The sequence below is a fragment of the Oncorhynchus kisutch genome, linkage group LG17, assembly GCF_002021735.2.
Source record: "Oncorhynchus kisutch isolate 150728-3 linkage group LG17, Okis_V2, whole genome shotgun sequence".
In the NCBI taxonomy this organism is placed as follows: domain Eukaryota; kingdom Metazoa; phylum Chordata; class Actinopteri; order Salmoniformes; family Salmonidae; genus Oncorhynchus; species Oncorhynchus kisutch.
In genome coordinates, this window is record NC_034190.2 from 2,715,855 (window position 1) to 2,741,698 (window position 25,844).

At 45.2% G+C, this 25,844-nt stretch overlaps 1 protein-coding gene across 1 annotated transcript in view; it reads right to left on the reverse strand.

Annotated features, from left to right (window-relative positions):
* Positions 1 to 25,844, reverse strand: part of LOC109883181 (CUB and sushi domain-containing protein 2-like) — an 899,659-nt gene that overhangs the window by 187,093 nt on the left and 686,722 nt on the right. The window contains 4 exon segments of the mRNA XM_031794932.1: positions 3,532 to 3,628; positions 10,019 to 10,143; positions 11,719 to 11,922; positions 12,754 to 12,849. Of these exon segments, the coding sequence (XP_031650792.1) occupies positions 3,532 to 3,628; positions 10,019 to 10,143; positions 11,719 to 11,922; positions 12,754 to 12,849 (522 nt within the window).

Here is a 25,844-nt window from a genome sequence, read left to right on the forward strand (position 1 = left end):
AGAGCAGGTAGTCTAGTGGTTAGAGCAGGTAGCCTAGTGGTTAGAGGCAGGTAGCCTAGCAGTTAGAGGCAGGTAGCCTAGTGGTTAGAGGCAGGTAGTCTAGTGGTTAGAGCAGGTAGCCTAGTGGTTAGAGGCAGGTAGCCTAGTGGTTAGAGCAGGTAGCCTAGTGGTTAGAGCAGGTAGTCTAGTGGTTAGAGGCAGGTAGCCTAGTGGCTAGAGACAGGTAGTCTAGTGGTTAGAGGCAGGTAGTCTAGTGGTTAGAGCAGGTAGTCTAGTGGTTAGAGGCAGTCTAGTGGTTAGAGGCAGGTAGTCTAGTGGTTAGAGCAGGTAGCCTAGTGGTTAGAGCAGGTAGTCTAGTGGTTAGAGCAGGTAGCCTAGTGGTTAGAGCAGGTAGCCTAGTGGTTAGAGCAGGTAGCCTAGTGGTTAGAGCAGGTAGTCTAGTGGTTAGAGCCTAGTGGTTAGAGGCAGGTAGCCTAGTGGTTAGAGCAGGTAGTCTAGTGGTTAGAGCAGGTAGCCTAGTGGTTAGAGCAGGTAGCCTAGTGGTTAGAGCAGGTAGCCTAGTGGTTAGAGCAGGTAGTCTAGTGGTTAGAGCAGGTAGCCGAGTGGTTAGAGGCAGGTAGCCTAGTGGTTAGAGCAGGTAGCCTAGTGGTTAGAGCAGGTAGCCTGGTGGTTAGAGCAGGTAGTCTAGTGGTTAGAGCAGGTAGCCTAGTGGTTAGAGCAGGTAGCCTAGTGGTTAGAGCAGGTAGCCTAGTGGTTGAAGGTAGCCTAGTGGTTAGAGCAGGTAGCCTAGTGGTTAGATGCAGGTAGCCTAGTGGTTAGAGCAGGTAGTCTAGTGGTTAGAGCAGGTAGCCTAGTGGTTAGAGCAGGTAGCCTAGTGGTTAGAGCAGGTAGCCTAGTGGTTGAAGGTAGCCTAGTGGTTAGAGCAGGTAGCCTAGTGGTTAGATGCAGGTAGCCTAGTGGTTAGAGCAGGTAGCCTATTGGTTAGAGCAGGTAGCCTAGTGGTTAGAGGTAGGTAGCCTAGTGGTTAGAGGCAGGTAGCCTAGTGGTTAGAGCAGGTAGCCTAGTGGTTAGAGGTAGGTAGCCTAGTGGTTAGAGGCAGGTAGCCTAGTGGTTAGAGCAGGTAGTCTAGTGGTTAGAGCAGGTAGTCTAGTGGTTAGAGCAGGTAGCCTAGTGGTTAGAGGCAGGTAGCCTAGTGGTTAGAGCAGGTAGCCTAGTGGTTAGAGCAGGTAGCCTAGTGGTTAGAGCAGGTAGCCTAGTGGTTAGAGCAGGTAGCCTAGTGGTTAGAGCAGGTAGCCTAGTGGTTAGAGCAGGTAGCCTAGTGGTTAGAGCAGGTAGCCTAGTGGTTAGAGCAGGTAGCCTAGTATTTAGAGGCAGGTAGCCTAGTGGTTAGAGCCTAGTGGTTAGAGCCTAGTGGTTAGAGCAGGTAGCCTATTGGTTAGAGCAGGTAGCCTAGTGGTTAGAGGTAGGTAGCCTAGTGGTTCTAGGCAGGTAGCCTAGTGGTTAGAGCAGGTAGCCTAGTGGTTAGAGGTAGGTAGCCTAGTGGTTAGAGGCAGGTAGCCTAGTGGTTAGAGCAGGTAGTCTAGTGGTTAGAGGCAGGTAGTCTAGTGGTTAGAGGCAGGTAGCCTAGTGGTTAGAGCAGGTAGCCTAGTGGTTAGAGCAGGTAGCCTAGTGGTTAGAGCAGGTAGCCCAGTGGTTAGAGCAGGTAGCCTAGTGGTTAGAGGCAGGTAGCCTAGTGGTTAGAGCAGGTAGCCTATTGGTTAGAGCAGGTAGCCTATTGGTTAGAGCAGGTAGCCTAGTGGTTAGAGCAGGTAGTCTACTGGTTAGAGCAGGTAGCCTAGTGGTTAGAGCAGGTAGGCTAGTGGTTAGAGCAGGTAGCCTAGTGGTTAGAGCAGGTAACCTAGTAGTTAGAGCAGGTAGCCTATTGGTTAGAGCAGGTAGCCTAGTGGTTAGAGCAGGTAGCCTATTGGTTAGAGCAGGTAGCCTAGTGGTTAGAGGCAGGTAGTCTAGTGGTTAGAGGCAGGTAGCCTAGTGGTTAGAGGCAGGTAGCCTAGTAGTTAGAGGCAGGTAGCCTAGTGGTTAGAGCAGGTAGCCTAGTGGTTAGAGCAGGTAGCCTAGTGGTTAGAGCAGGTAGCCTAGTGGTTAGAGCAGGTAGCCTAGTGGTTAGAGCAGGTAGTCTAGTGGTTAGAGCAGGTAGTCTAGTGGTTAGAGCAGGTAGCCTAGTGGTTAGAGCAGGTAGCCTAGTGGTTAGAGCAGGTAGCCTAGTGGTTTGAGCAGGTAGCCTAGTGGTTAGAGCAGGTAGCCTAGTGGTTAGAGCAGGTAGTCTAGTGGTTAGAGCAGGTAGCCTAGTGGTTAGAGCAGGTAGCCTAGTGGTTAGAGGCAGGTAGTCTAGGTTAGAGCAGGTAGTCTAGTGGTTAGAGCAGGTAGCCTAGTGGTTAGAGCAGGTAGCCTAGTGGTTAGAGCAGGTATCCTAGTGGTTAGAGCAGGTAGCCTAGTGGTTAGAGCAGGTAGCCTAGTGGTTAGAGCAGGTAGCCTAGTGGTTAGAGCAGGTAGCCTAGTGGTTAGAGCAGGTAGCCTAGAGGTTAGAGCAGGTAGCCTAGTGGTTAGAGGCAGGTAGTCTAGTGGTTAGAGGCAGGTAGTCTAGTGGTTAGAGCAGGTAGCCTAGTGGTTAGAGGCAGGTAGTCTAGTGGTTAGAGGCAGGTAGCCTAGTGGTTAGAGCAGGTAGCCTAGTGGTTAGAGCAGGTAGCCTAGTGGTTAGATCAGGTAGCCTAGTGGTTAGAGCAGGTAGTCTAGTGGTTAGAGGCAGGTAACCTAGTAGTTAGAGCAGGGTAGCCTAGTGGTTAGAGCAGGTAGTCTAGTGGTTAGAGGCAGGTAACCTAGTAGTTAGAGCATTGAACTAGTAACCGAAAAGGTTGCTGGATCAAATCCCTGAGCTGACAAGGTACAAATCTGTCATTCTGCCCCTGAACAGGCAGTTAACCCACTGTTCCCCGGTAGGCCGTCATTGAAAATAAGAATCTGTTCTTAACTTGCCTAGTAAATAAAAGGTCAAATAAAACATGATATTTGTCACATCTACATCACTTTACAGTGAAATGATCACTGAAGCCAGAGGACTGATGGAATCCTTGGTTCTACTACACCCTGGTCACATGGCCTGCTCTGATTCACTCTGATTGGCTTAACACCATGGTGTTCAACCGTACGCATTCTAATACGCTTCTCCTCTCTTTGAGCTCGAGTGAGTATTGATACACTCAACCGTCTGTAACGCAGATCAATAGTGACTTGCTGCTTCTCTCTGTTTCATCTATTGAGCAGCAGAGTAACAGGGGGGTTACTCACTGGTAACGGACAGGCTGTGGTGGTAGTATTGAGCAACTCATGGGAGTCATGGATATATTTGGTGGTTTTTGAAAAAAATACTTTAACCATCCTCACCTAAGTTAAACAGCATGGTGCAACACTCCACCAACACACATAGAAAGAGAGAGAGAGAAAGAGACGGAAATAGAGAAGGATAGAGTGACTCACCTGAGAAGCTCCCCAGCATGGTGTCGCTGTTGTCTCCTCCATCAAACACCTCTAGAGAATCCCAGTTCTGTTCAGTCACAAAACTGATCACCTGGATCTGAGGAGAGGAGAGAGAAAGAGGAGATATGAGGACAGGAGAGGAGAAGAGATGAGAGGAGAGGAGAAGAAAGGAGAGGAGAAGAGATGAGAGGAGAGGAGAGGAGAGGAGAGGAGAGGAGAGGAGAGGAGAGGAGAGGAGAGGAGAGGAGAGGAGAGGAGAGGAGAGGAGAGGAGAGGAGAGGAGAGGAGAGGAGAGGAGAGGAGAGGAGAGGAGAGGAGAGGAGAGGCATTTGGTTTTACTAGCGTTTAAGTGCAGTTGGAGGCCACGGAAGGAGTGTTGTATGGCATTTAAGCTCGTTTGGAGGTTAGATAGCACAGTGTCCAAGGAAGGGCCAGAAGTATACAGAATGGTGTCGTCTGCGTAGAGGTGGATCAGGGAATCTCCCGCAGCAAGAGCAACATCATTGATATATACAGAGAAAATAGTCTTGAATTGAACCCTGTGGCACCCACATAGCACCCCCATAGAGACTGTCAGAGGACCGGACAGCATGCCACACTGAACTCTGTCTGCAAAGTAGTTGGTGAACCAGGCAAGGCAGTCATTAGAAAAACCGAGGCTACTGAGTCTGCCGATAAGAATATGGTGATTGACAGAGTCGGGGGGGGGGGTGGAGCTGTTTGCCGAGGTTGGAGTAGCCAGGAGGAAGTCATGGCCAGCCGTTGAGAAATGCTTGTTGACGTTTTTGATTATCATGGATTTATCGGTGGTGACCGTGTTACCTAGCCTCAGTGCAGTGGGCAGCTGGGAGGAGGTGCTCTTGTTCTCCATGGACTTTACAGTGTCCCAGAACTATTTGGAGTTAGAGCTACAGGATGCACATTTCTGCTTGAAAAAGCTTGCCTTTGCTTTACTGACTGACTGAGGACAGTAGAGAGAGAGAGCCATGATTCCGTGAAATAGAGTTTACAGTCCCTGATGTCTCTCTGGAAGGAGATCCTCGTCCTGAGCTCGTCTACTTCATTGTCCAGAGACTGAACATTAGCAAGTAGTATACTCGGAAGCGATGGATGGTGTTCCCGCCTGCTGGGTTGGACAAACACCGAATACCTCTTTTCTGCCGGTGGAGCAGCCTCTGGTATAATTTCAAAGGGTCCAATTCGGGAAAGTCAAATGTACAAACTTCAACTAACCTCAGTACTGGGACAGTAGATGTGTTGTCTGTGGACCCATAACAAATCAAATAGATTTTTGTGCAATGCTTACTTACAGTGAAATGCATTACAATCATTTAACCAACAATGCAGTATTTACTTAACTCTATTTCTTGAACTGCGTTATTGGTTAATTATTGTTACCATCCCTATATATATATATATATATATATATATATATACAGTGCCTTGCGAAAGTATTCGGCCCCCTTGAACTTTGCGACCTTTTGCCACATTTCAGGCTTCAAACATAAAGATATAAAACTGTACACAATCATGAAGTGGAACGACATTTATTGGATATTTCAAACTTTTTTAACAAATCAAAAACAGAAAAATTGGGCGTGCAAATTTACTCAGTACTTTGTTGAAGCACCTTTGGCAGCGATTACAACCTGGAGTCTTCTTGGGTATGATGCTACAAGCTTGTCACATCTGTTTTTGGGGAGTTCCTCCCATTCTTCTCTGCAGATCCTCTCAAGCTCTGTCGGGGTGGAAGGATAGCGTCACTGCATAGCTATTGTTTAGGTCTCTCCAAAGATGTTTGATTCGGTTCAAGTCCGGGCTCTGGCTGGGCCACTCAAGGACATTCCCGAAGCCACTCTTGCGTTGTCTTGGTTGTGTGCTTAGGGTTGCTGCCCTGTTGGAAGATGAACCTTCACCCCAGTCTGAGGTCCTGAGCGCTCTGGAGCATGTTTTCAGCAAGCAGCTCTGTACTTTGCTCTGTTCAGCTTTCCCTCGATCCTGACTAGTCTCCCTGTCCCTGCAGCTGAAAAACATCCCCACAGCATGATGCTGCCACCACCATGCTTCCCCGTAGGGATGGTGTCAGGTTTCATCTAACCGTGATCCTTGGCATTCAGACCATAGAGTGCAATCTTGGTTTCATCAGACCAGAGAATATTGTTTCACATGGTCTGAGAGTCTTTAGGTGCCTCTCTGAGCTCTATGGACAATTCCTTTGACCTCATGGCTTGGTTTTCGCTCTGGCATGCACTATCAACTGTGGGACCTTACATAGACAGGTGTGTGTCTTTCCATATCATGTCCAATCAATTGAATTTTATTTATTTATTTTATTTTACCTTTATTTAACCAGGTAGGCAAGTTGAGAACAAGTTCTCATTTACAATTGCGACCTGGCCAAGATAAAGCAAAGCAGTTCGACAGATAAAACGACACAGAGTTACACATGGAGTAAAAACAAACATACAGTCAATAATGCAGTATAAACAAGTCTATATACAATGTGAGCAAATGAGGTGAGAAGGGAGGTAAAGGCAAAAAGGCCATGATGGCAAAGTAAATACAATATAGCAAGTAAAATACTGGAATGGTAGTTTTGCAATGGAAGAATGTGCAAAGTAGAAATAAAAATAATGGGGTGCAAAGGAGCAAAATAAATAAATAAATTAAAATTAAATACAGTTGGGAAAGAGGTAGTTGTTTGGGCTAAATTATAGGTGGTCTATGTACAGGTGCAGTAATCTGTGAGCTGCTCTGACAGTTGGTGCTTAAAAGCTAGTGAGGGAGATAAGTGTTTCCAGTTTCAGAGATTTTTGTAGTTCGTTCCAGTCATTGGCAGCAGAGAACTGGAAGGAGAGGCGGCCAAAGAAAGAATTGGTTTTGGGGGTGACTAGAGAGATATACCTGCTGGAGCGTGTGCTACAGGTGGGAGATGATATGGTGACCAGCGAGCTGAGATAAGGGGGGACTTTACCTAGCAGGGTCTTGTAGATGACATGGAGCCAGTGGGTTTGGCGACGAGTATGAAGCGAGGACCAGCCAACGAGAGCGTACAGGTCGCAATGGTGGGTAGTATATGGGGCTTTGGTGATAAAACGGATTGCACTGTGATAGACTGCATCCAATTTGTTGAGTAGGGTATTGGAGGCTATTTTGTAAATGACATCGCCAAAGTCGAGGATTGGTAGGATGGTCAGTTTTACAAGGGTATGTTTGGCAGCATGAGTGAAGGATGCTTTGTTGCGAAATAGGAAGCCAATTCTAGATTTAACTTTGGATTGGAGATATTTGATATGGGTCTGGAAGGAGAGTTTACAGTCTAACCAGACACCTAAGTATTTGTAGTTGTCCACGTATTCTAAGTTAGAGCCGTCCAGAGTAGTGATGTTGGACAGGCGGGTAGGTGCAGGTAGCGATCGGTTGAAGAGCATGCATTTAGTTTTACTTGTATTTAAGAGCAATTGGAGGCCACGGAAGGAGAGTTGTATGGCATTGAAGCTTGCCTGGAGGGTTGTTAACACAGTGTCCAAAGAAGGGCCGGAAGTATACAGAATGGTGTCGTCTGCGTAGAGGTGGATCAGGGACTCACCAGCAGCAAGAGCGACCTCATTGATGTATACAGAGAAGAGAGTCGGTCCAAGAATTGAACCCTGTGGCACCCCCATAGAGACTGCCAGAGGTCCGGACAGCAGACCCTCCGATTTGACACACTGAACTCTATCAGAGAAGTAGTTGGTGAACCAGGCGAGGCAATCATTTGAGAAACCAAGAGTGTCGAGTCTGCCGATGAGGATATGGTGATTGACAGAGTCGAAAGCCTTGGCCAATTTACCACAGGTGGACTCCAATCAAGTTGTAGAAAACATCAAGGATGATCAATGGAAACAGTATACACCTGAGCTCCGTTTCAAGTCTCATAGAAAAGGGTCTGAATACTTATGTAAATAAGGTATTTCCGTCATTATGGGATATTGTGTGTAGATTTATAAGGGGGATAAACAATGTAATATATTTTATAATAAGGCTCTAACATAACAAAATATGGAAAAAGTCAAGGGGTCTGAATAGTTTCTGAATGCACGGTAGCTGAAATTTCATGGACAGTTTGGAGAGCCAATGGGATGAGTACTCGTGCCAGCAAATATTATAGCTGAAATCAGAAGAAGATTAACATAAAATGAGAGAAGAGATGTCAGCTCACCATGTGGCAAACATAGCTATCTACTGCAAATAACAATAACGTTAGTTAGTTAGCTTGATTTAAATCGCATGTAAATGAACAAGTTTAATCAAGTTTTGTTAAACAAAAGTTTAAAAAGTAATTGTAAAGTAATTGTTAAGTAATTGAAATTGCAACATCAACCAGATACTTTTAACTGATTAACTACCCAAAATTTATTTTCATAATATAGCTGACAATGTTGCTGTAGCCTGCACATCTTCCTATTTTAACAGCAAATCCTGCTGGGTCCAACGTTGATGTTGTAGTTTTATCCTGCTGGGTCCAACGTTGAAGTTGTAGTTTTATCCTGCTGGGTCCAACGTTGATGTTGTAGTTTTATCCTGCTGGGTCCCAGCAATGTTGATGTTGTAGTTTTATCCTGCTGGGCCCAATGTTGATGTTGTAGTTTTATCCTGCTGGGTCCAACGTTGATGTTGTAGTTTTATCCTGCTGGGCCCAACGTTGATGTTGTAGTTTTATCCTGCTGGGTCCAACGTTGATGTTGTAGTTTTATCCTGCTGGGCCTAACGTTGAAGTTGTAGTTTTATCCTGCTGGGTCCCAGCAACGTTGACGTTGTAGTTTTATCCTGCTGGGTCCCAGCAACGTTGACATTGTAGTTTTATCCTGCTGGGGCCCAGCAACGTTGATGTTGTAGTTTTATCCTGCTGGGGCCCAGCAACGTTGATGTTGTAGTTTTATCCTGCTGGGGCCCAGCAACGTTGATGTTGTAGTTTTATCCTGCTGGGGCCCAGCAACGTTGATGTTGTAGTTTTATCCTGCTGGGGCCCAGCAACGTTGATGTTGTAGTTTTATCTTGCTGGGGCCAACGTTGATGTTGTAGTTTTATCCTGCTGGGGCCAACGTTGACGTTGTAGTTTTCTTTCAAGATGTTTGTGGTTTCTTGGCAAGTTATTGACACAAGTTGTGTCCTTGGAAAAAAAAAAATTAAAGCCGAAGTACATTTGTCCCATTTGCCTACTTTTCTTTGAGATCTTTAAAAGAAAAAGTTTTGTGAAACTCTCATCTTGTAGTACATTCATAACTGTTTTATAACACTTAAAATGAATGTCACTTTACTAAAATGTTACCAAGGATGAAAGACTGCAGGAGCTTGTCTTCAGAACACTTTTGAGGAACAAAAAACGTCTGGAAAACTCTGTTTGTGACTCATATAAACTCAGTCAAACATTATATTTTTTTGTCCTGATGATGTTTTTGTGGTGACAGTCAGAACACAGACAGTGGAAGAACAGTGACGGGTGGACGGATGCTTCTAATGCATCAACTAGGAGTACAATCCAGCTTGACTCCAGGTAACTTTGATGAATCAAAGTCTGATAAAAAGAGAGACTCGTGACAAGCTGATAAAAAGCGTGTAGAGGAGCGTGACTGTATTAAATATCTAGAGGACAGCCTAGAGGACAGTCTAGTGGACAGTCTACTGGACAGTCTAGAGGACAGTCTAGATGACAGACTAGAGGACAGTCTAGTGGACAGTCTAGAGGACAGTCTAGTGGACAGTCTACTGGACAGTCTAGAGGACAGTCTAGAGGACAGACTAGAGGACAGTCTAGTGGACAGTCTACTGGACAGTCTAGAGGACAGTCTAGAGGACAGTCTAGCGGACAGTCTAGAGGACAGTCTAGAGGACAGTCGAGCGGACAGTCTAGTGGACAGTCTAGATGACAGTCCAGAGGACAGTCTAGCGGACAGTCTAGAGGAGAGTCTAGAGGACAGTCTAGAGGACAGTCTAGAGGAGAGTCTAAAGGAGAGTCTAGAGGACAGTCTAGAGGACAGTCTAGCGGACAGTCTAGAGGACAGTCTAGAGAACAGTCTAGCGAACAGTCTAGTGGACAGTCTAGAGGACAGTCTAGATGACAGACTAGAGGACAGTCTAGTGGACAGTCTACTGGACAGTCTAGAGGACAGTCTAGAGGACAGTCGAGCGGACAGTCTAGTGGACAGTCTAGATGACAGTCCAGAGGACAGTCTAGCGGACAGTCTAGAGGAGAGTCTAGAGGACAGTCTAGAGGACAGTCTAGAGGAGAGTCTAAAGGAGAGTCTAGAGGACAGTCTAGAGGACAGTCTAGCGGACAGTCTAGAGGACAGTCTAGAGAACAGTCTAGCGAACAGTCTAGAGGACAGTCTAGCAGATAGTCTAGAGGACAGTCTAGAGGACAGTCTAGCAGACAGTCTAGAGGACAGTCTAGCGGACAGTGTAGCGGACAGTCTAGAGGACAGTCCAGACAGTTGAAGGTTTATACCTGTATTCCTGATCCTTCCGGGACCGTGATCTTCCAGACACAGTTGAGACTGTTGAGATAGGGCTCAGGAAAACCAGGAGACAGGATGGTACCGGTCCGCTGGGCCAGATTACCACCACATGGTACTGGAGGGAGGAAGAGAGAGAGAGAGAAGGAGGGGAGAGAGTCAAATTACCACCACATGGTACTGGACAGGAGGAAGAGAGAGAGAGAGGGAGGGGAGAGGGAGGGGAGAGGGTCAGATTTCCACCACATGGTACTGGACAGGAGGAAGAGAGAGAGAGAGAGAGAGAGAGAGAGAGGGGGAGAGAGAGAGGGGGAGGGAAGAGGGAGGGGAGAGGGTCAGATTACCACCACATGGTACTGGACAGGAGGAAGAGAGAGAGAGGCAGTGGAGAGGGATGACGGGGGGACTAACTGAAATAGCGAGAAAGACAGAGAAGAACATTTACCAACAAATGATCATTTAGAGAACGGAAATCTGAAATATCATGAAATCACGAAAATATGTAATGCAAGGCACACACAGTGGAATCCATTCTGTATCTGTGTTGAATCGTCTAACACAGTGGAATCCATTCTGTATCTTCTAACACAATGTTCCCTGCTTGCTGCCACAGGCTGATTAACAGAACATCTGGCGGCTGCACAGGTGAACATCTGCCTCACCAGCGGGTTTCAAGGAGTGTGTGTGTGTGTGTGTGTGCTTGCATGTGTGTTTGACCCGTAGCAGTACTGCCACCTGTGTGCCTCATGGCTGCGTTTGGACTGGTTGTTAGGGTCGATGCGTTTGGACTGGTTGCTAGGGTCGATGCGTTTGGACTGGTTGCTAGGGTCGAAGCGTTTGGAATGGTTGCCAGGGTCGATGCGTTAGGACTTGTTGCTAGTGTCGACGGGACGGCTGGGGCTAATTAGTCCCTCCATATCAGAGGACACAGGTGTGTGTAGGTGTGTGTGTGTCTCTGTGTCCGACCTATACAGGGGTCTCTGTGTCCTACCTATACAGGTGTGTCTCTGTGTCCTACCTATACAGGTGTGTCTCTGTGTCCTACCTATACAGGTGTGTCTCTGTGTCCTACCTATACAGGTGTGTCTCTGTGTCCTACCTATACAGGTGTGTCTCTGTGTCCTACTTATACAGGTGTATCTGTGTGTCCTACCTATACAGGTGTGTCTCTGTGTCCTTCCTATACAGGTGTGTCTCTGTGTCATACCTATACAGGTGTGTCTCTGTGTCCTACCTATACAGGTGTGTATCTGTGTCCTACCTATACAGGTGTGTCTCTGTGTCCTACCTATACAGGTGTGTCTCTGTGTCCTACCTATACAGGTGTGTCTCTGTGTCCTACCTATACAGGTGTGTCTCTGTGTCCTACCTATACAGGTGTGTCTCTGTGTCCTACCTATACAGGTGTGTCTCTGTGTCCTACCTATACAGGTGTGTCTCTGTGTCCTACCTATACAGGTGTGTCTCTGTGTCCTACCTATACAGGTGTGTCTCTGTGTCCTTCCTATACAGGTGTGTCTCTGTGTCCTACCTATACAGGTGTGTCTCTGTGTCCTACCTATACAGGTATGTCTCTGTGTCCTACCTATACAGGTGTGTCTCTGTGTCCTACCTATACAGGTGTGTCTCTGTGTCCTACCTATACAGGTGTGTCTCTGTGTCCTACCTATACAGGTGTGTCTCTGTGTCCTACCTATACAGCTGGGTATGGATGCGTTCCAGTTAGCCAGGGCGTTGGGGACAGTCAGACACTCTATGGCGGCGGATCCCTCCAGTACGTATCCGGGGGAACATTCAAAGCGGATCACGGCTCCCACGGCAAAGTTATTCCCCGTCCTCCTCCCGTTCCTGGGCTCTGGGACTGAAGTGCACTGGGTGGCACTGGTCCTTGGCACCGCTGTAGAGGAAGAGAAGAAGAGTGTTGTTTGGTCACTGTAGCTTTACCAAGTAGTGAGTATCTAGGAGCCTGAGAGCCTTTAGGTAACTCTGTAGCACAGTTAAACATCATAGATAGAGACCTATAGGTAACTCTGTAGCACAGTTAAACATCATAGATAGAGACCTATAGGTAACTCTGTAGCAAAGTTAAACATCATAGAAACAGAACTATATTTAAGGACACGGCACGTACAAACACACACTTGAAGGCACGCACACACACACACACACACACACACACACAGAAACCGCTGAAACACAGAGGCGCATAAAAACACAGACACGTGCACACACACACGTGTTAGAGGATTGGTATCGTGCTAGGGTACTGCTGTGCCTAAAAGCCCAGTCATCCATTATGTAGAGAAACAGGCTTGTTAGAACAGGCTGAGAGGTACAGAGAGGGGAGAGATGTGCTGCAGTGTGTGTGTGTGTGTGTGTGTGTGTGTGTCTGTGTGTCTGTCTCGGTGTGTGTGTGTGTGTGTGTCTGTGTGTGTCTGTCTGTCTGTCTGTCTGTATGTCTGTCTGTCTGTCTGTCTGTCTGTCTGTCTGTCTGTCTGTCTGTCTGTCTGTCTGTCTGTCTGTCTGTCTGTCTGTCTGTCTGTCTGTCTGTCTGTCTGTCTGTCTGTCTGTCTGTCTGTCTGTCTGTCTGTCTGTCTGTCTGTCTGTGTCTGTCTGTCTGTCTGTCTGTCTGTCTGTCTGTCTGTCTGTCTGTCTGTGTGTGTGTCTGTCTGTCTGTCTGTCTGTCTGTCTGTCTGTCTGTCTGTCTGTGTCTGTGTGTGTGTCTTACCTTGATACACCAGGTGGAATCCTTTGGAGCTGGATTGGCCTTTGGAGGTGAATCGGATTAGAACCTGATTGGACGTTGCCAATGGCAGCGACTCACCTGAGAAAGAGAGAATGAGACAGAGAAAAAGAGTGGAGTGAGAGACGAGGAGGGAGAGGTGGATGAAGAGGAGGAAGAGGAAGGAGAGAGGGAAGAGGAGTAAGAGAGGAGGAGGAGGAAGAGGAGTGAGAGGAGGATGAAGAGGAGGAGTGAGAAGAGGAGGGAGAGAGGAGGAGGTAGAAGAGGAGGGAGAGAGGAAGAGGGAGAGGAGTGAGAAGAGGAGGGAGAGAGGAGGAGGAAGAAGAGGAGGGAGAGAGGAGGAGGAAGAGAGGAGGAAGAGAGGAGGAAGAGAGGAGGAGGGGAGGAAGAGGAGGAAGAGGAGAAGGAAGAGGAGTGAGAGAGGAGGAGGAAGAGAAAGGAGAGAGGAGGAGGAAGAAGAGAAGGGAGAGAGGAGGGAGAGGAGGAGGAAGAGAGGAGGGAGAGGAGGAAGAGAGGACGAGGAATAGGACGGAGAGGAGGAGGGAGAGGAGTGAGAGGAGTGAGAGGAGGAGGAAGAGAGGAGGAGGAAGAGAGGAGGATGAGAGGAGGAGGAAGGGGAAGGAGAGAGGAGGGCGAAGAGGAGGAAGAGTAGTGAGAAGGAGAGAGAGGAGGAGGAAGAGGAGGAGGAAGAGAAGAGGAGGAAGAGAGGAGGATGAGAGGAGGAGGGAGAGGAGGAGGAAGAGGAAGGAGAGAGGAGGGAGAGGAGGTAGAGGAGTGAGAAGGAGGGAGAGGAGGAGGAAGAGAGGAGGGAGAGGAGGAGAAAGAGGAGGAGGAAGAGGGGGTGAGGAGGAGGGAGAGAAGGAGGAAGAACGGAGGGAGAGGAGGAGGAAGAGAGGAGGAGGAAGAGTAGTGAGAAGGAGGAAGAGAGGAGGAGGAAGATGAGGGAGAGGAGGAGTGAGAGGAGGAGCAAGAGTAGTGAAAGGAGGGAGAGGAGGTGGAAGAGAGGAGGAGGAAGAGGAGGGAGAGGAGGAGGGAGAGGAGTGAGAGGAGGAGCAAGAGTAGTGAGAAGGAGGGAGAGGAGGAGGAAGAGGAGTGAGAGAAGGATGATGAGAGGAAGGAAAGAGGAGGGAGAGGAGGAGGAAGAGTAGTGAGAAGGAGGAAGAGGAGGAGGAAGAGGAGGGAGAGGAGGAGGGAGAGGAGTGAGAGATGAAGAGACAGATAAACATAGATACAACACAGGAACACTATGTGTAAGGTAAGGAATGTTGGACATGTTGGAGAATAGTTCATCAATCCATGGAGGCAAGCTGGTAGTAGCTAGTAGTAGCAAGAAGTAGCTAGTAGTAACTAGTAGTAGCTTGTAGTCACTCGTAGTAGCTAGTAGTAGATAGCAGTCACTAGTAGTAACTAGTAGTCAATAGTAGTCAATAGTAGCAGCTAGAAGTAGCTAGTAGTAACAAGCAGTAGCTAGTAGTAACAAGTAGTAGCTTGTAGTCACTAGCAGTAGCTAGTAGTCACTAGTAGTAGCAAATAGTCACTTGTGGTCACTAGTAGTAGCTAGTAGTCACTAGTAGTAGCTACTGGTAGCTAATAGATGCTAGTAGTCCTAGTAGTAGCAAATAGTCACTTGTAAATCAAATCAAATCCAATCAAATTTTATTTGTCACATACACATGGTTAGCAGATGTTAGTGCGAGTGTAGCGAAATGCTTGTGCTTCTAGTTCCGACAATGCAGTAATAACCAACAAGTAATCTAGCTAACAATTCCAAAACTACTACCTTATAGACACAAGTGTAAGGGGATAAAGAATATGTACATAAAGATATATGAATGAGTGATGGTACAGAGCGGCATAGGCAAGATACAGTAGATGGTATTGAGTGCAGTATATACATATGAGATGAGTATGTAAACAAAGTGGCATAGTTAAAGTGGCTAGTGATACATGTATTACATAAGGATGCAGTAGATGATATAGAGTACAGTATATACGTATACATATGAGATTAATAATGTAGGGTATGTAAACATTATATTAGGTAGCATTGTTTAAAGTGGCTAGTGATATATTTTACATCAATTCCCATTATTAAAGTCACTGGAGTTGAGTCAGTGTGTTGGCAGCAGCCACTCAATGTTAGTGGTGGCTGTTTAACAGTCTGATGATAGCGGGGTGAACAGGCAGTGGCTCGGATGGTTGCTGTCCTTCATGATCTTTATGGCCTTCCTGTGACATCGGGTGGTGTAGGTGTCCTGGAGGGCAGGTAGTTTGCCCCCGGTGATGCGTTGTGCAGACCTCACTACCCTCTGGAGAGCCTTACGGTTGTGGGCGGAGCAGTTGCCGTACCAGGCGGTGATACAGCCCGACAGGATGCTCTCAATTGTGCATCTGTAGAAGTTTGTGAGTGCTTTTGGTGACAAGCCAAATTTCTTCAGCCTCCTGAGGTTGAAGAGGCGCTGCTGCGACTTCTTCACGATGCTGTCTGTGTGGGTGGACCAATTCAGTTTGTCTGTGATGTGTACGCCGAGGAACTTAAAACTTACTACCCTCTCCACTACTGTTCCATTGATGTGGATAGGGGGGTGTTCCCTCTGCTGTTTCCTGAAGTCCACAATCATCTCCTTAGTTATGTTGACGTTGAGTGTGAGGTTATTTTCCTGACACCACACTCCGAGGGCCCTCACCTCCTCCCTGTAGGCCGTCTCGTCGTTGTTGGTAATCATGCCTACCACTGATGATTGAGTTGGAGGCGTGCGTGGCCAAGCAGTCGTGGGTGAACAGGGAGTACAGGAGAGGGCTCAGAACGCACCCTTGTGGGGCCCCAGTGTTGAGGATCAGCGGGGTGGAGATGTTGTTGCCTACCCTCAACACCTGGGTGCGGCCCGTCAGGAAGTCCAGTACCCAGTTGCACAGGGCGGGGTCGAGTAGCTAGTAGTAGCTAGTATTACCTAGTAGTCACTAGTAGTAGCTAGTAGTAGCTAATAGTTGCTAGTAGTCACTAGTAGTAGCTCGTAGTAGCTAATAGTTGCTAGTATACTTTAGTAGTAGCTAATAGTTGCTAGTAGTCACTAGTAGTAGCTAGTAATAGCTAATAGTTGCTAGTAGTAGCTAGTAGTATTTAGTAGTAGCTAATAGTTGCTAGTAATAGCTAATAGTTTCTAGTAGTAGCTAGTAGTAACTAGTTGTAGCTAGTTTTACCTAGTAGTAGCTAGTAGTAGCTAATAGTTGCTAGTAGTAGCTAGTAGTCACTAGTAGTAGCTAATAGTTGCTAGTAGTAGCTAATAGTTGCTAGTAGTCACTAGTAGTAGCTAGTATTACCTAGTAGTCACTAGCAGTAGCTAGTAGTAGCTAATAGTTGCTAGTATTCGCTAGTAGTAGCTAGTAGTCACTAGTAGTAGCTAATAGTTGCTAGTAGTAGCTAATAGTTGCTAGTAGTCACTAGTAGTAGCTAGTATTACCTAGTAGTCACTAGCAGTAGCTAGTAGTAGCTAAAAGTTGCAAGTATTCGCGAGTAGTAGCTAGTAGTAGCTAATAGTTGCTAGTATTACCTAGTAGTAGCTAGTAGTCACTAGTAGTAGCTAATAGTTGCTAGTAGTAGCTAATAGTTGCTAGTAGTCACTAGTAGTAGCTAGTATTACCTAGTAGTCAATAGCAGTAGCTAGTAGTAGCTAAAAGTTGCTAGTATTCGCTAGTAGTAGCTAGTAGTAGCTAATAGTTGCTAGTAGTCACTAATAGTAGCTAATAGTTGCTAGTAGTAGCTAGTAGTAGCTAGTAGTAGCTAGTAGTAGCTAGTAGTATCTAGTGGTAGCTAATAGTTGCTAGTAGTAGCTAATAGTTTCCAGTAGTAGCTAGTAGTTACTAGTAGTAGCTAATATTACCTAGTAGTCACTAGTAGTAGCTAGTACTAGCTAATAGTTGCTAGTAGTCACTAGTAGTAGCTAATAGTTGCTAGTAGTAGCTAGTGGTCACTAGTTGTAGCTAGTTTTACCTAGTAGTAGCTAGTAGTAGCTAATAGTTGCTAGTAGTAGCTAGTAGTCACTAGTTGTAGCTAGTTTTACCTAGTAGTAGCTAGTAGTAGCTAATAGTTGCTAGTAATAGCTAATAGTTGCTAGTAGTAGCTAGTAGTCACTAGTTGTAGCTAGTTTTACCTAGTAGTAGCTAGTAGTAGCTAATAGTTGCTAGTAGTAGCTAGTAGTCACTAGTAGTAGCTAATAGTTGCTAGTAGTAGCTAATAGTTGCTAGTAGTCACTAGTAGTAGCTAGTATTACCTAGTAGTCACTAGCAGTAGCTAGTAGTAGCTAATAGTTGCTAGTATTCGCTAGTAGTAGCTAGTAGTAGCTAATAGTTGCTAGTATTACCTAGTAGTAGCTAGTAGTCACTAGTAGTAGCTAATAGTTGCTAGTAGTAGCTAATAGTTGCTAGTAGTCACTAGTAGTAGCTAGTATTACCTAGTAGTCAATAGCAGTAGCTAGTAGTAGCTAAAAGTTGCTAGTATTCGCTAGTAGTAGCTAGTAGTAGCTAATAGTTGCTAGTAGTCACTAATAGTAGCTAATAGTTGCTAGTAGTAGCTAGTAGTAGCTAGTAGTAGCTAATAGTTGCTAGTAGTAGCTAGTAGTATCTAGTGGTAGCTAATAGTTGCTAGTAGTAGCTAATAGTTGCCAGTAGTAGCTAGTAGTTACTAGTAGTAGCTAATATTACCTAGTAGTCACTAGTAGTAGCTAGTAGTAGCTAATAGTTGCTAGTAGTCACTAGTAGTAGCTAATAGTTGCTAGTAGTAGCTAGTGGTCACTAGTAGTAGCTAATAGTTGCTACTAGTAGCTAATAGTTGCTAGTAGAAGCTAGTAGTCACTAGTAGTAGCTAATAGTTGCTAGTAGTAGCTAGTGGTCACTAGTAGTAGCTAATAGTTGCTACTAGTAGCTAATAGTTGCTAGTTGTAGCTAGTAGTCACTAAGTAGTAGCTAGTATTACCTAGTAGTCACTAGTAGTAGCTAATAGTAGCTAATAGTTGCTAGTAGTCGCTAGTAGTAGCTAGTAGTAGCTAATAGTTGCTAGTAGTAGCTAGTAGTAGCTAGTGGTAGCTAATAGTTGCTAGTAGTAGCTAATAGTTGCTAGTAGTAGCTAGTAGTCACTAGTAGTAGCTAGTATTACCTAGTAGTCACTAGTAGTAGCTAGTAGTTGCTAGTAGTAGCTAGTGGTCACTAGTAGTAGCTAATAGTTGCTACTAGTAGCTAATAGTTGCTAGTTGTAGCTAGTAGTCACTAAGTAGTAGCTAGTATTACCTAGTAGTCACTAGTAGTAGCTAATAGTAGCTAATAGTTGCTAGTAGTCGCTAGTAGTAGCTAGTAGTAGCTAATAGTTGCTAGTAGTAGCTAGTAGTAGCTAGTGGTAGCTAATAGTTGCTAGTAGTAGCTAATAGTTGCTAATAGTAGCTAGTAGTCACTAGTAGTAGCTAGTATTACCTAGTAGTCACTAGTAGTAGCTAGTAGTAGCTAATAGTTGCTAGTAGTCGCTAGTAGTAGCTAGCAGTAGCTAATAGTTGCTAGTAGTAGCTAGTAGTAGCTAGTGGTAGCTAATAGTTGCTAGTAGTAGCTAATAGTTGCTAGTAGTATTTAGTAATAGCTAATAGTTGCTAGTAGTAGCTAATAGTTGCTAGTAGTAGCTAATAGTTGCTAGTAGTCTTTAGTAGTAGCTAATAGTTGCTAGTAGTAGCTAATAGTTGCTAGTAGTAGCTAGTAGTCACTAGTAGTACTTCTTTCCCACGGAAGAGACAGCTGAGTTAGCCCTGTGGGAGCACATGGTTTAGTGTTGGACCTGAAACTAAATTAAACAAAACTATTTCATATTTCATCCCGCCTTCCTGATTACATCCCACCTTCCTGATTACATCCCAACTTCCTGATTACATCCCACCTTCCTGATGACATCCCACCTTCCTGATTACATCCCAACTTCCTGATTACATCCCAACTTCCTGATTACATCCCAACTTCCTGATTACATCCCACCTTCCTGATTACATCCCAACTTCCTGATTACATCCCAACTTCCTGATTACATCCCAACTTCCTGATTACATCCCAACTTCCTGATTACATCCCACCTATCTGTCACTCCCCTTTGGTTGTTTCCTCAGGTGTTATTGATTATGTTACTGAGTTTCATGTCTGTGCGCTACTGGTGGTTCTCGTTCTGTTCCATGTTTCATTTATTATTAAATTCACTCCCTTGCTTGCTGACTCCCAGGTGTAATGATGAGATATGTATTATGGCCAAAAGAGCAATAATTATTTTTACTTTTTTACCTGTCAAGAAGAAAGCCGAAGCATTGAGCATCATGTCACCAGAATAAGATATGGATATGTGCGCTACTGGTGGTTCTCTTTCTGTTCCATGTTTCATTTATTAAGACTCTGGATATTTATAGAAAGAAGGTCCCCGTTCATCATATCTTATTTAATCTGTAAACGGTTTCCCTTGTCGTAGTGGGAGGACAACACAACATCACCACACAATGTCATCGCTTGACTCCAAGTTTACTTCAAAATGATATATCAATATTTATATCAATATTTACGCATAAAAACATTTCCACCAACATTTCTCGCATAATTCAAGGACGCAATTTCAAATATAAGCAATTTGGAAAGTTTACCGACAAATGTTTTGTTTCGATGCTATTATATGTTTATATGTTATGTTTATGTTTCATATTTCACCTTGGAGATCACCTAAATACATTTCAACTCAGTTTTTCGCAATTACAGAGAGAGATAGACAGTGATGGAGATAGAGGGAGAGACAGAGATAGAGTGGGAGAGAGACAGAGATGGAGATAGAGGGAGAGACAGAGAGATAGACAGTGATGGAGATAGAGGGAGAGACAGAGATAGAGTGGGAGAGAGATAGTGATGGAGATAGAGGGAGAGACAGGGAGATAGAGTGGGAGAGAGATAGTGATGGAGATAGAGGGAGAGACAGGGTGATAGAGTGGGAGAGAGATAGTGATGGAGATAGAGGGAGAGACAGAGATAGAGTGGGAGAGAGACAGTGATGGAGATAGAGGGAGAGACAGAGATAGAGTGGGAGAGAGACAGAGATGGAGTGGGAGATAGAGAGTGATGGAGATAGAGGGAGAGACAGAGATAGAGTGGGAGAGAGACAGAGATGGAGTGGGAGATAGAGAGTGATGGAGATAGAGGGAGAGACAGAGATAGAGTGGGAGAGAGACAGAGATGGAGATAGAGGGAGAGACAGAGAGATAGACAGTGATGGAGATAGAGGGAGAGACAGAGATAGAGTGGGAGAGAGATAGTGATGGAGATAGAGGGAGAGACAGGGAGATAGAGTGGGAGAGAGATAGTGATGGAGATAGAGGGAGATAGAGTGGGAGAGAGATAGTGATGGAGATAGAGGGAGAGACAGAGATAGAGTGGGAGAGAGACAGTGATGGAGATAGAGGGAGAGACAGAGATAGAGTGGGAGAGAGATAGTGATGGAGATAGAGGGAGAGACAGAGATAGAGTGGGAGAGAGACAGTGATGGAGATAGAGGGAGAGACAGAGATAGAGTGGGAGAGAGACAGTGATGGAGATAGAGGGAGAGATAGAGTGGGAGAGAGATAGTGATGGAGATAGAGGGAGAGACAGAGATAGAGTGGGAGAGAGACAGTGATGGAGATAGAGGGAGAGACAGAGATAGAGTGGGAGAGAGATAGTGATGGAGATAGAGGGAGAGACAGAGATAGAGTGGGAGAGAGATAGTGATGGAGATAGAGGGAGAGACAGAGATAGAGTGGGAGAGAGACAGTGATGGAGATAGAGGGAGAGACAGAGATAGAGTGGGAGAGAGATATTGATGGAGATAGAGGGAGAGACAGAGATAGAGTGGGAGAGAGATAGTGATGGAGATAGAGGGAGAGACAGAGATAGAGTGGGAGAGAGACAGTGATGGAGATAGAGGGAGAGACAGAGATAGAGTGGGAGAGAGATAGTGATGGAGATAGAGGGAGAGACAGAGATAGAGTGGGAGAGAGATAGTGATGGAGATAGAGGGAGAGACAGAGATAGAGTGGGAGAGAGACAGTGATGGAGATAGAGGGAGAGACAGAGATAGAGTGGGAGAGAGACAGTGATGGAGATAGAGGGAGAGACAGAGATAGAGTGGGAGAGAGACAGTGATGGAGATAGAGGGAGAGACAGAGATAGAGTGGGAGAGAGACAGTGATGGAGATAGAGGGAGAGACAGAGATAGAGTGGGAGATAGACAGTGATGGAGATAGAGGGAGAGACAGAGATAGAGAGATAGACAGTGATGGAGATAGAGGGAGAGACAGAGATAGAGAGATAGACAGTGATGGAGATAGAGGGAGAGACAGAGATAGAGAGATAGACAGTGATGGAGATAGAGGGAGAGACAGAGATAGAGAGATAGACAGTGATGGAGATAGAGGGAGAGACAGAGATAGAGAGATAGACAGTGATGGAGATAGAGGGAGAGACAGAGATAGAGAGATAGACAGTGATGGAGATAGAGGGAGAGACAGAGATAGAGGGAGAGACAGAGATGGAGATAGAGGGAGAGACAGAGATAGAGGGAGAGACAGAGATGGAGATAGAGGGAGAGACAGAGATAGAGTGGGAGAGAGACAGTGATGGAGATAGAGGGAGAGACAGAGATAGAGTGGGAGAGAGACAGTGATGGAGATAGAGGGAGAGACAGAGATAGAGTGGGAGAGAGACAGTGATGGAGATAGAGGGAGAGACAGAGATAGAGTGGGAGATAGACAGTGATGGAGATAGAGGGAGAGACAGAGATAGAGAGATAGACAGTGATGGAGATAGAGGGAGAGACAGAGATAGAGAGATAGACAGTGATGGAGATAGAGGGAGAGACAGAGATAGAGAGATAGACAGTGATGGAGATAGAGGGAGAGACAGAGATAGAGAGATAGACAGTGATGGAGATAGAGGGAGAGACAGAGATAGAGAGATAGACAGTGATGGAGATAGAGGGAGAGACAGAGATAGAGAGATAGACAGTGATGGAGATAGAGGGAGAGACAGAGATAGAGGGAGAGACAGAGATGGAGATAGAGGGAGAGACAGAGATAGAGGGAGAGACAGAGATGGAGATAGAGGGAGAGACAGAGATAGAGATAGAGGGAGAGACAGAGATGGAGATAGAGGGAGAGACAGAGATAGAGGGAGAGACAGAGAGAGAGACAGTGATGGAGATAGATGGAGAGACAGAGAGATAGACAGTGATGGAGATAGAGGGAGAGACAGAGAGATAGACAGTGATGGAGATAGAGGGAGAGACAGAGAGATAGACAGTGATGGAGATAGAGGGAGAGACAGAGAGATAGGCAGTGATGGAGATAGAGGGAGAGACAGAGAGAGAGATAGAGGGAGAGACAGTGATGGAGATAGAGGGAGAGACAGAGAGAGAGACAGTGATGGAGATAGAGGGAGAGACAGAGATGGAGATAGAGGGAGAGACAGAGAGATAGACAGTGATGGAGATAGAGGGAGAGACAGTGATGGAGATAGAGGGAGAGACAGAGAGATAGACAGTGATGGAGATAGAGGGAGAGACAGAGAGATAGACAGTGATGGAGATAGAGGGAGAGACAGAGAGATAGACAGTGATGGAGATAGAGGGAGAGACAGAGATGGAGATAGAGGGAGAGACAGAGAGATAGACAGTGATGGAGATAGAGGGAGAGACAGAGAGATAGACAGTGATGGAGATAGAGGGAGAGACAGAGAGATAGACAGTGATGGAGATAGAGGGAGAGACAGAGAGAGAGATAGTGATGGAGATAGAGGGAGAGACAGAGAGATAGACAGTGATGGAGATAGAGGGAGAGACAGAGAGAGAGATAGTGATGGAGATAGAGGGAGAGACAGAGAGATAGACAGTGATGGAGATAGAGGGAGAGACAGAGAGATAGACAGTGATGGAGATAGAGGGAGAGACAGAGAGATAGACAGTGATGGAGATAGAGGGAGAGACAGAGAGATAGACAGTGATGGAGATAGAGGGAGAGACAGAGAGATAGACAGTGATGGAGATAGAGGGAGAGACAGAGAGAGAGTGGGAGAGAGACAGAGATGGAGATAGAGGGAGAGACAGAGATAGAGTGGGAGAGAGACAGTGATGGAGATAGAGGGAGAGACAGAGAGAGAGTGGGAGAGAGACAGAGATGGAGATAGAGGGAGAGACAGAGATAGAGTGGGAGAGAGACAGAGATGGAGATAGAGGGAGAGACAGATAGAGAGAGACAGAGATGGAGATAGAGGGAGAGACAGAGAGAGAGATAGTGATGGAGATAGAGGGAGAGACAGAGAGAGAGATAGTGATGGAGATAGAGGGAGAGACAGAGAGATAGACAGTGATGGAGATAGAGGGAGAGACAGAGAGATAGACAGTGATGGAGATAGAGGGAGAGACAGAGAGATAGACAGTGATGGAGATAGAGGGAGAGACAGGGAGATAGACAGTGATGGAGATAGAGGGAGAGACAGAGATAGAGTGGGAGAGAGACAGAGATGGAGATAGAGGGAGAGACAGAGAGAGAGACAGAGATGGAGATAGAGGGAGAGACAGATAGAGTGGGAGAGAGATAGATATACAGTTGAAGTCTTACATACACCTTAGCTAAATACATTTCAACTCAGTTTTTCGCAACTACCTGACATTTAATCCAAGGAAAAATTCCCTGTTTTAGGTCAGTTAGGTTCACAACTTTATTTTTAAGAATGTGAAATGTCAGAATTATAGTAGAGATAATGATTTACTTCAGAATTTATTTATTTCATCATATTCCCAGTGGGTCAGAAATTTGCATACACTAATTTAGTATTTCGTAGCATTGCCTTTAAATTGTTTAACTTGGTTCAAACGTTTCAGGTAGCCTTTCACAATACATTGGGTGAATTTTGGCACATTCCTCCTGACAGAGCTGGTGTAACTGAGTCAGGTTTGTAGGCCTCCTTGCTCACACAAGCTTTTTCAGTTCTGCCCACACATTTTCTTTAGGGATTGAGATCAGGGCTTTGTGATGGCCACTCCAATACCTTGACTTTGTTGTCCTTAAGCCATGTTGCTACAACTTTGGAAGTATGCTTGGGGTCATTGTCCATTTGGAAGATCCATTTGCGACCAAACTTCCTGACTGAAAAAAAAGCATCTCCACAACATGATGCTGCCACCCCCGTGCTTCACAGTTGGGATGGTGTTCTTCAGCTTGCAAGCTTCCCCCCTTTTCCTCCAAACATAACGATGGTCTTCACGGCCCAACAGTTCTATTTTTGTTTCATCAGACCAAAGGACATTTCTCCAAAATGTACGATATTTGTCCCCATGTGCAGTTGCAAACCGTAGTCAGGGTTTTTGAAATCAGTTTCGGAGCAGTGGCTTCTTCCTTACTGAGCAGCCTTTCAGGTTATGTCAATATAGGACTCGTTTTACAGTGGATATAGATACTTTTGTACCTGTTTTCTCTAGCATTTTCACAAGGTCCTTTGCTGTTGTTCTGGGATTGATTTGCACTTTTCGCACCAAAGTACGTGCATCTCTAAGAGATAGAACACGCCTCCTTCCTGAGCGGTATGACGAATGCGTGGACCCATGGTGTTTATACTTGCATACTATTGTTTGTACAGATGAACGTGGTACCTTCTGCCGTTTGGAAAATGCTACCAATGAACTAGACTTGTGGAAGTCTACAATTGTTTTTCTGCGGTCTTGGTAGATTGCTTTTGATTTTCCCATGATGTCAAGTAAAGAGGCACTGAGTTTGAAGGTAGGCCTTGAATACACCCACAGGCACACCTCCAATTGACTCAAATGATGTCAATTAGCCTATCAGAAGCTTCTAAAGCCATGACATAATTTTCTGGAATTTTCCAAGCTGTTTAAAGGCACAGTCAACTTAGTGTATGTAAACTTCTGACCCACTGGAATTGGGATAAGTGAAATAATCTGTCTGTAAACAATTGTTGGAAAAATTACTTGTGTCATGCATAAAGTAGATGTCCTAACCGACTTGCCACAACTACAGCTGGTTAACAACAGATTTGTTGTGTGGTTGAAAAACTAGTTTTAAAAAGTGCTTTCTGGACAGTTTTTCGAAATTCTTTCGATTTATTTAGTCAATTATACATTTATAAGAACTGTATGAACATGCTTTTGTCATATTTTATTGTTATATATATAAAATAAAATAAACTTGTCCATATTGTGTCCATTTGCAAGGAAGTCAAAAGTTTAAGTCAAAAGTCCCTATTTCATTTTTTTATTTTTTTATTTTCCAAATGTCATAGCACCACCGTAAAATGTCATATTGCCAATGTACAATGGTCAAATTTTGAAAATGTGAATTTGTTTTCAAAAACGTATCACCCCCTTAAAAAAGTGCTTTCTGGGCATTTACCATCACGAATTTGACATACACAAAAATACTGCAGAAATGCAAAATTGACTGGCCCGATGAAGTCGGGATAGCCGGGCAGTGATTCTGGTTCCTCTCCATCGCTCGTTGGGGTTGATTTCAGAATATAATTTTGGTTATGGTCTATCACTGTTTAAACATATTGCAAATGGACGAAAATCAGCCAGTAAGTCACCATCCATCAGTCAATTAGATATCATTCTGACACCAAACTGATACAAACTGACACCACACCCACTTTTTCCAACTCGTTTAGAAGCCAACTATCACATATTTCAGAGCAGACCCAAAATTCACAGCACCTTCTGTTCAAACCATAATAAAAACATAAAACACAAATTTAAGCTCTAGCTGCGGGTCCATTACATTATCTGTAACCCAAGTTTTGGCTCGATAGGTCATTTGGAGCCCGAGCAGCGACCTTAATTGGTGCTGAAAATCCACTTTTTCCTGGCATTGCTACGAGGTCCCTGAATGAGCTATCGGACAGAAACGTTAGGGTCTGTCTCTCTGGGCCGAGGCAGTTTCAATGGACCTAGTCTTGCGACTCTGGGACATTTCTAAATATCGTCATTTTCGTAATGGTCAAAATTAATTGAAGTTATTGCAAATGTACGA